This window comes from Cannabis sativa, chromosome 7 (genome assembly GCF_029168945.1).
Source record: "Cannabis sativa cultivar Pink pepper isolate KNU-18-1 chromosome 7, ASM2916894v1, whole genome shotgun sequence".
NCBI lineage: Eukaryota > Viridiplantae > Streptophyta > Magnoliopsida > Rosales > Cannabaceae > Cannabis > Cannabis sativa.
In genome coordinates, this window is record NC_083607.1 from 13513974 (window position 1) to 13524860 (window position 10887).

The following is a 10887-nucleotide window of genomic DNA, read 5'->3' on the forward strand; positions in this document are numbered from 1 at the left end:
GGGTTGGGGATATATTAGTTTGTGAGAAGGTACCCTTTTGATTTTACTTTGTTTTTCTTGTTATATTTATGTCCCTTTTAGCAATGCGTCATTGGTTCTTAGCTATTGTTAGTATTGTTGATGAAAGTGTATATGTTTATGATGACCTCCGTGTGGTGAATCCTGCATTAGGATTAGAAATTACCTGTGATTTTGTGGGTATTGAATAGGAGAAGTTATAATTCAGCTTATTTGTTTCTTTAACAATTTTTTGATTATTTAACCTATTTTGCAGCTTGTAATATTGGATTTAGCATTTCCTAATGCTTTAAGAAGAGCAAAAGGCCTTGTACACGTAATGGATCTTGAAGTACTATTTCCGCATCCCCTTGACCAAATCCATCCACATTAGGATTACTCATTAATGGTTGATCCAGTTTGATGGCTTCGCCCTCTGAAACAAGAAGTTCAGGGCCTGGAGGAATAACAACCACTTGACGTCCATCAGATGCCTCCAGTATGGTTATTTCGTATACCCTTTTTTCTTGTCGTATGATTTTTCTTACTATACCCGTCGTTGTAGCGTTATAAACATTATTGTTACTCTTGCTCCAATTGGGATAAATCTGACCCCTTCCTCTGTTCTCGCCTACATATATGGGATATTTTAAGAAATGAACGTCTTTCTTAGTAGCGGGGTCCGGGAAAAGAATAGGAAACTGGATCTCCCCAGAAAAGATTTTAAGTTCAATCCTTTTTTTTTCTCCACTCGGACCAATCCGCCTACTTGGCTTCTTGTATTTAAAGTGATTTGTGTATTTATTCCAGTAATACTATTGTTCGTACCATTATGAAAGAAGATTCGGGTAAAATATGCACTTCCACGGGAATGAAAAAAAAAATTGATCTACTTTCGTTTGGTATTTTGGCTTAAGTTCTTTGATTCCTACATACTCAATTCAATCCTCTTTTTTGAAGATTGAATGCAAACCTATAGCCCCATATTTAGTAATTTCGGAACTCTTTCTTTTGCATTGAGGATCATCAAAATAAGCAAGAATACTATTTTTTCAAAAAACACCATTTATCGGTATTTCAATCGAAATACTGGAACGGAGCATTAGTTCGTTCTCTCATTCTTGAATCCATTGGAATGGAATGATGAATCTATTTATTCTCCTCTTTGCCAATAAAAATAAATCATAATTTTTATGGAGAATAGACGGGAATATTAGATTCAAATGATCCTATCTATAATTCAATTAAATTTTAAATAATCAAGAATATTGATTTCTTTTTTACCATTAGCATACATCTTGGTAGGAGTTTCAAGTTTGAGAAGTTCATTATTATGCAAAAACCATTTCATAAGAAGCAATGTGTAGATTATGATTGTGGTATATATGTGATACAACTTATAGAGATGCTTACACAAATGGTCAAATATGTGTATACGTATGTTTCTGAATTATTTCTATTTATTTATTTTGTTTTTAAAGCTAACATTTTTATTTAGTTTTAATTGATGAAAATATAATGTGACTAGCTTTAAAGTAAATGTTGTGTTGGAGTATATTCTGTTGGGAGATATGTGTATTCAAATGGGGTTCATATGAGAATTTTTTCAATTTGTTTTGATAATTTAAGGTTTTAGTAGAACAATATAACTATTAATGTCATATAAGTAGTGAGGATTGCTTTTGTGTTGATAGAAGTTTCTTTTATATTCGTTATAGTTGTAGCCTTCTTTTTTTTCTCTTTGTTTTTTCCTTCTTCTTCTTCTTGTCCATACACTAGCGTTGCAACGAAAGTAATACCTTCAACAAGGCAAAAAACAAAAATTTGTTTAGCATACCACAACAAGTCCATACAAAAAAGAATATAAGGTTAAACATCTAAAGAAGATTCTAAGGCTAAAGAACAATATAACTACCAAATTGACAAGAAAAAGAAAAGAATTATATTATTGTAACCATTGGTTACCTTTTTTTTTACTTATAATAGTAGGTTATCAATAAGTAAAAATTTCTTTTTTAGTATCAAATTAATTATAATTAACTATTTTTTAAGATAATTACTTGAATATTTAACAACACCTTTTTAGCAATTCATATTTATAAATAATTTTTTTATATAAATTCTTACTGTAATTATTTTAAGAGTTAAATCATTTAATTATAATATTTACAATTAAACTTTAATTTTTTTTTATATATAAAAATTAGACTTCTTTTTACACAAATTAGAATTCTCTTCTTGTATAATAAATTTTTAAATAATTGATTATTTTTAAATGATATTAAATTATTTTTTTACGACTAGAATAACTAAGTATAAGGCCTCAAGCTGAGGCCTAAGTTGTATATGTTCAAATACCATTGGACTAGAGTAATATTTCTACCTACAATACTACACCGTTTTGTTGCTCAGTCTTAAAACACTTTTAAACTTCTGGTCAATATTATGGGTAATACTACATCATTGGTTTTCTTCTCCATAACCGTTAAGCTATACAAATGACCTCACCCAAACCTGTACTACTCCTCTTTCTCTCTGTCTCTCCACCCACTTGTAAATGAAGGAGTTGCATATCGAAATAGGTTGCTCTTCCTCCCTTCCAAGCAAATATCCCTAATAATCTCATTCTAGTTTTAATCCATTTTGTGATTGATAGGCATAAGGGTCCTTTAATTATGTACAAAACAAGTCAAGGCGAGGAGAGAGGAGTTTTTCTATTAGAGTTTGAGGTTGTTTCGTTTTGTAGGAGAGCTTGACTTTGTTTTTTTGACTCTAGTTTAGTTTTTTGAGTAAATGACTACTTATTGAAAAAAAAAAAAAAAAAGGATGGAGGAGTTTAGCCCTTTATTTTTGGGAAATACATTGAACATATTTCACTTTTTACTTTTTAAATATTTAAATAAAAAATTAAATAATAAAGTGTAATAATTTAAAATTAAAGTTATATGTATAATAAAATTTTAATTATAAAATTACATGTTTATAATTTTAAATTATAAAGAGTTGCTATAAGAAATTAATAATTTAAGGAGAAAGAAAATTACTACAAAATCCTAATTTAATAATAAATTACAAAAAATTAATTAATTATTACAAAATAATTTAATTTTAAAATATAATTAATGTTCATTAAGGTTTTATAAGAAAATAAATTATTAGGTGACTATTAGGTTATAAGTTAATTATTTTTTATTTTTATTTAATTTCTAAATTACTCACAACCATTCAATACTGACAAATTGAGTTTTTGTAAATGCCAATAATTATTACATAATAATAGTAATAATTCAACTATAACAGTCTGCAGCAGCAGAATATAATTCTGTCACCGCAGAACATAATTTTGCAAAAACAAACCAGAACCAGAAATAAAATACTAGAAATTAAAATCAATTGACACAAGAGAATTGTACGTGGTATCACGGGGCCACGCCCAGAGAAACAACTTTGTCTTCACCAAAGAAAATATGCAAAAAAAAAAAATGAAAGCTAGAAGAGTTGAACCGATTGGCTGCTCTCTAGGCTCTATTTATAGAATATAGCAACCCTAGAGACAACCACAAAATCGATTCCACAACTGTACAAACTTTCCTAAAAAAATCCTAATTTGCAGCATCAGAATTAGGTTTTTACATCAGCAAAGTAGACCAAAAAGGAAACTTGCCAAATAAGTGCCCGATCATGAAAGAGAAGATAAGCCAAGTCTTAAGGTAGTAATTACTATTATCTCTTATTAAGAATTATATTTGTAACTTAATTGTCAACAATAATTGTGTTACTTTAATTATTTTTGTGTTTTCCTTTTGTATGAAAGTTTTATATTTGAGTGAAAGAAACGTGAGTCGGAGAGAAGACTTTCTATCGCTAAATGTTAGTACATTGATTAGGACAAGGGTTCGTTGATTTCGGAGGTGGTGAACATGGTTTTAGCATTTCCTAATGCTTTAAGCATACATATTGGTAGGAGTTTCATGTTTGAGGAGTTTACTATTATGCCAAAGCCATTTCATAAGAAGCAATGTGTAGATTATGATTGTGGTATAGATGTATTACAACTTATGAGAGCTGTTTACGCAAATGGTGAAATATGTGTACACGTATGTTTCTGAATTATTGTTTTTTATTTATTTATTTGTTTGTTATAAAAGCCAACATTGTTATTTATTTTTAATTGATGAAGATTTCTTCTAATTACAGGGGCATCAGACAATAGAAAGAGTTGTTGCTTCTTTGGCTATTATATTGTCGTCTTTGAATAAAATTCGACTAGCTTTAAAGTAAATGAAAATTAATTAAATGTATTCGAACAAAACTAGGAATAATAAAACATTACATAAAAATAAAGTAAAATATTATCATTGTACAAAGAAAACAAATTAAGGGCAGGTATTTTTATATTTTATTAAAGCAAGTCTATATTAAATGAGTAGCTAGTGCAATACTCAAAATTTCAGGGAAAATTTAAACAATTTACTTATAATCATATATATATATATATTTATATTGTTACAATTTTTTTATATATATTTTTACAGATTTTTTTAAGCTTTTTTACTTGTTTTTTTTTTCTTTTAAAAAATAGATATTTTCATGTTGTTTTCTATACAGCAGCAACATTAATTGAAAATGAGTGTAATTTAGAGTAATTATAATGTTTCACGATGTATGTGATAATGAAAAAAATGGGCTATTTTTTTTTCTGAATGCCGAAACAGATAGAAGAGTCTACCAGGATGTTAAGCGAAAATTTCACATTTAGAATATTAAAAATAAATGCAAAACACAATTTCACCTATGCCAAAATTATAGCATAAGAGTTTATTAATTTAAGTTCGACCCATTCAAGATTATAAAAATAATCTATTAATTACAATTCTTTTATTTAAAGGAAATACCCTTTGATTCCAATTACAATGATATTAAATAATTAAAATAATTAGGGAAAATTTGGAGTAAGTTTGGAATTGCAGCTGAACTCAGTCAACTTAATTAACCGAGCTGTCTACATACCTTCTTTGTGAAGGATCAAGCCACTTGTAGTTCAGAATACGGTTTTTAGAATTTGGATATAAGGATTCCGGTAGATAACCACTTTCAGGAATCCTTTGCTATTTAAAAATTTAGAAAAATTCCTAAGTGGGTAACCTTTTATGGAATTTTAAGATTTGTATTTTTATACCATTTTGCGGTACCGGCGACTGCACTTAGTCTTAGTAACTAAGTTGTCTACGTATCCTTTTATAAGAATCAAGTCGAACGTAGTTCCGAATTTTAATTTTTTAATGAGGTGAATGACCTCTCTTTTTTTGGAATGCCATTTAATTTGTTATGGCTTTGAAGTTTAGTGCACTTTTAAATTTTTAGGTAAAATTACTATTTTAGGATTTTTGTGAGGTTAATGACCTCTTTGAAATTTGGTGAGGTAAATGACCTCTTTAATATTCCAAGATTAATTTTAGTGAACTCATTTAGAATTTTGTGTCATTTTGTATGACTTTAGAATTTTACCACTTCTTGTGATAAATTTGAGATTTGAAATTTTTTTATTATATTTTATAAATAAAAAGATTATTTGGCTGATATTTTAATTAATATAATAAAATTTCTAAAATTGAAAAAGAAATAATTAAATTAATTATTTTTTTTTTACACTTGCCATTTAAATTAAAAAATCGTAATTTTTAAATTTGAGATATGATCTATTGCTTAGATACATTTCAATAATATTATATTTTTTTTTTACTTCATATCGATGAATTTTTTTTGAGTGTACTCAAGCATTGGACTTTTGACAGCATTCTGTGTTCTCTTTCTTTTTCCGAAGACTTCTCGGTTGTTGTGGTAATATATCGCAATTTAAGTGAGTAATTATAATCTTCCCATTCATTCATACTAAACTGTATATACATTTTGAATCATATTTTTTTTTTATACATGTACATATATGTGCCTTGTATGTATTATTTTTACTGAGCAGTGTATACATATCTTTCGTCTCTTCCCTTTTTTTGTAACTATTAGGATGATATGGCATATTTTGAATTTTAAGAAAACCTTTTTGTTTTCTTTGGCCACGTGAGAGCCATGAAGTGTAGTAATTTATATATATTTAACAGAAAACTATAGTATTTATACATATATAACTGAACTGACATATATATATACGTATATACATATATTACTTTTACTGATTCAAAGATATATAATAGCGAACCATCAAATTAGATTTTTTTCTTGATGAAAAACCATGTCTTTTGGTATACTTTTATTGTAGCAGACTTGTTTTCACAATCAATCTCGAGTAGTCGCATATCACCTTAACATACCACTCGGCCCACATATCATGGTACAAATTTATATGTATATATATAATTTCAGATGATCCAACCGAACCATGATATTTTGACCGCAATTTTTATACCAATTGATTAGTATATTTTATATTTTATATATTTTAGGTGTAGACAATATCAAATTTTATATTTTACTATATATAGTTATATACTTTCGATGGTGCCTTTTCTTTTCTTTGAATGGGAGCATTTCTTTGAACAAGAGCATCCAATTTTTTAGTGGAATGAGGACATTTCATGGATGAGAGCATCCAAAATTTTTTTCAGTGGAATAAGGACATTCCATAGATGAGAGCATCCATTTTTTTTTAGTGGAATGAGAGCATTCCATGAATGAGAGCATCCATTTTTTTGGTGGAATGAGGGCATTCCATGGATGCAGGGTCTGCCCTGAAATTTAGTAGGCCATAGGGAAAAAATTATTTTTGAGCCCTTATTTAGAAAAAAAAATGGTATTTTTCAAAATCAGCAAAAAATTGTGTAATTTTAAAAGGGAATTTTTTTTGGGGGCCCCTGGACTAGGTGGGCCCTAGGTACAGGCCTAGCCCGCCTCTGCCCAGGGCCGGCCCTGCATGGATGAGAGCATCCATTTTTTTTTCGTGGAATGAGGGCATTCCATGGATGAGAGCATCTATTCTTTTTAGTGGAATGAGGGCATTTCATGGATGAGAGCATCCAAGTTTTTTTTTTTGGTAGAATGATGGCATTCCATGGATGAGGGCATCCATTTTTATTTATGGAATGAGGGCATCCATTTTTATTTATGGAATGAGGGCATTCCATAAATGAATAGCGAAACAAAAAATAATAAACATCAAAAGAAATAGGAATGAGATCATTCCCTGAACACCCTTGAAGCTTTTTGATTGTTGCTAGAAAAGTATCGTAATTTTTTTCCTGTGTTTCTTTACTCTCTTTCTCAGATTTTTTTCAAAGTATCGATCCCTAATCTGTTCTCAACTACACCTATTTGTAGAGACTATTTTTTCCAACAAATAATTATTCGTTTTGTTTTAAGAAATAATGAAATAATAATAATTTTTTTTGGTTCAACACAAGCATATAAAAATTCAAGTGATCTATAAATTTTTTTTTTTTCAAATAGTCTAATTCACAGGCGTATAAAATGAAAGTGTCACGTGTGTAATAAACTGTTTGAACCCTGTTTCAGTGTGTTAGTTTTTTTTTTAATTTCTCAAAATTTGGCAAGAGGTCTTAAATAACTACAATGTGCACAACTACAAAAAAAAAAAAAAAAAAAAAAAAAAAAATTGGACTAAAAAGTTCTTAAATGCCAAAACAAATATGATTTTTTTTTATTATAATATTTTCCTCTTTGTCATTATGTATGTTTTTTTAAAAATAAATAAATTAAAAAACTTCTACCCATTTGCTCCTGAAGTGTTTCACGTTCATTGTGAAACAAGTAACTGTTTCCTATTACGATGCTTATTCTATATAGAGAAAATCATGGCGACTCGTATCACACCATAACCCTTCTCTCTGAGGAATTTCGTTTAGGGTCTAGGGTTGGTAATCATAGAGTGTCTGAAACTTCACTCAGTTATGAATCGTCTGGTTTATTTATCTTTCGCTGTAGCATTATTAATCTCAATTCCATGACTGTTATATGAATATCGTTTAGGGTCTTTTTTTTTAATAGTAATGGTTTGGTTTGTCGCTCGATCTCAATGCCATATGATTATGACATATATATAATAATGTTTCAGGAATATGCTTCGGTTTGTAATCTAAATTTCAATGACTGTTTATATTTAAATTATATTATATACTCTTTGACCCACCCAGCTCTGTTTTCTGTGCAGATGTTATCTTGTTCTCACCCCTTTAGTTACGATTATATTATTTTGATTATAATACTCTACAAATGATTCCTTACCAGTCCGTCTGATATAGCAGTGTATTGTAGGTACAATTCTATTTCATTTTCTAGATAAATCTATTGATATGTGATGATCAAAATGTAAGAGTATTGATGAATTTCATATATCATGAAACAATGGTTACATAAATTTCTATATAACTGAATGCAGTGATTCCGGACTTGCCGACACCAAATTGAAATTAAAATAGTTTGATTATTTCTTAATTTAGATTTTAAACATTTTATTTTTATTGATTCTCTTTACAAAGATTCTAAGTAAATATAACTCATTATATGCATATTTTTCTCTTCAATTTATGTCAACATGAGTTGTTAGAACAAAGAATTTCTATGATTGATCTTTATATTTTTTTAATTGATGTTTATAGTAATAGTATGAACTTACAGTACCAAAATTTCATAAAACATCTACTAATACTATCATGATGTGCATAGGTCCTTAATTAATCAAATTCCTTCTATGATATATAATGATAGAAGTAAAGGATTTGAATCCTAATTCGAATTACTCAATGGGTGATTTCAATGAAGAACAAGTTAGCAATAATTACTTTGCAGAAGTGGATTGTAGCTGCTGAAAAGTTAGAAATCTTTAAGGACCAAATTGAACTTATTCGAGAGGACTTGGTAGGAAAACAATTCTTGACATTTGAAGAAGTAGAGTTCTTTATCCACCAATAGTCAAACATGATTGGTTTCAGTCTAAGGAAAGGAAAAATTAAAAGATAATTTGGGGGTGCTATAAAATATCACCAGTGGGTGTGCACTAAGGAAGGACATCGTGAATTGAAATGGATTAAAAACTTGAACCGTAAAAGAGAGCCGAGGGCTATTACTAGGATAGGGCTATTACTAGAGGTTCCTTAAGAAAGCAGGACGGGAAATGGTATTGCAAGGAATTTTGTTCAACACATTCCCACCCCTTGGTCATTGCCGGGCATCGACAATTCATTAGCTCGAACTGAATTATACCAAATGGGATGTTATTGGATGCCACTTGTATGAAGAGTGCAGGGATAAAAATATGCCAAATTTACTCGTATATGGCAAAATTAGTTGGGGGTTATGGGAAACTGTCTTTCCTACTTAAAGATATGTATAGTCGAGTTGCAAAGAATGAATCACTGCACTTAAAAAATGCTGATGCAGCAAGGACTATCGGCTATTTCCAACATAAGGCAGATCATGATGTAGATTGTTTTTGTAGATTTAGCTATGATGGAAATAACCGCCTATTCAATGTGATGTGGGCTTACTCAAAATCTCAAGAATACTACCATTTGTTTGGCCATTCAGTTGCCTTTGATTGCACGTACAAGACAAACGCCTATGGGAAGCCACTTCTAGTTTGGTTAAGAGTCAATAATCATTTTAGGTCAACAATTTTTGGGTTCGCTTTGCTATCTGACAAGTCCTCAGATACATATACATGGGCAACAAAAATATTTATAGACTACATGGGAGGGGTTACACCAAAGACGGTCGTCACAGATGGTGATCAAGCAATAAGACATGCAATCAATGTAACCATGCTAGAAGTTGTTCATAGATTATGTTATTGGCACATCCATAAGAAGGTCGCGATAGCTGTGAAGGATCCAGAGTTTTTAAGGAAGCTCAATAAATTATTCTTTAACTATTACTCTGTTGATCAGTTTGAAACTTTATGGATAGATTTGATTGAAGAGTATGGGCTCCAAAAAAACGAGTGGGCAAAGTGGATGACCAATAGAAAAGAGCAATGGGCAGAGGCATACTTGAGAGGTATTTTCTTTGCTGCAGTGACAACAAAACGAAGGTGTGAGGGCATGCATACTCTACTTAAAAAAAGAGTGAATGAGAAAATGAAAATGTATGAATTTGTTCGTGCTATTGGTGTGGGAATGTCATTGCTAAGAACTCGAGACGCCAAGGATGACTATGACACGATGAATACTATGTCGTTGCTTCAGCAGACAAACATGGCACATATCGAGGAGGAGGCAGAAAAATTGTACGCAAGAAATATGTTTTTCCGAGTTCGTGCTCAAATAGAAAAAGAAGCAAGGTGTATGGTAGATTCTTCAACAAAAGAAGATGATATGGTGGTCGTTCGATTGACAAAAACTCCTCTTTTTGACACGGTGCATAGAACAGTATATCTAGATTTGTTAACTGGTTATATAGGCTGTGAATGTGAATATTTCCCAACCTATGGCATCCCATGCCGACATATATTCTGTGTCATGAAAAAATTCAAAGTGACTTCAATCCCAAAGTCTTTGGTCATTACACAGTGGAAAATACATGCACGAGAGGTACAAGAAATACCAGACGAAAGTTCTACCTGATGCAGCTTCACATGTCGTAAAGACAAAATTCGTTTTGGTATTATTTCAACCCAGCTTTACCAAATTTCTTTCCTTGCATGTACGAGTGACAATCTTTTGAAGTTGGCAAAGAAGGAACTTGAGCAATTAATGTATAGGCTAAAAAAAACTTCATTAGAAGAAGATGGATACGAAGAACCAAGACAATGTGACAAGAACATGGAATACGATTTGAACAACCCCCGATTTAGTAAAAATGAAGGGACCGAAAAAGTTGCTGGTACCTCGAGGCAAATGAGGAAAAGAAAAGGCAGCTAATGTG

General features: G+C 30.4%; 2 protein-coding genes across 2 annotated transcripts; one reads left to right on the top strand and one right to left on the bottom strand.

The window, feature by feature from the left end:
• Positions 1-299: 299 nt before the first annotated feature.
• LOC133039638 (cytochrome f-like) lies at positions 300-1294 on the bottom strand. Its single transcript, XM_061118542.1, has 2 exons — positions 1282-1294; positions 300-628 (listed from the first exon to the last, which is right to left on the bottom strand). The coding sequence occupies exons 1-2, from the start codon at positions 1292-1294 to the stop codon at positions 300-302; spliced, it is 342 nt and encodes a 113-aa protein (XP_060974525.1).
• Positions 1295-9299: 8005 nt separating this feature from the next.
• Positions 9300-10586, top strand: LOC115696665 (protein FAR-RED IMPAIRED RESPONSE 1-like). The gene has a single exon (XM_030623555.1). The coding sequence runs from the start codon at positions 9300-9302 to the stop codon at positions 10584-10586; it is 1287 nt and encodes a 428-aa protein (XP_030479415.1).
• The last annotated feature ends 301 nt before the right edge of the window (positions 10587-10887 follow it).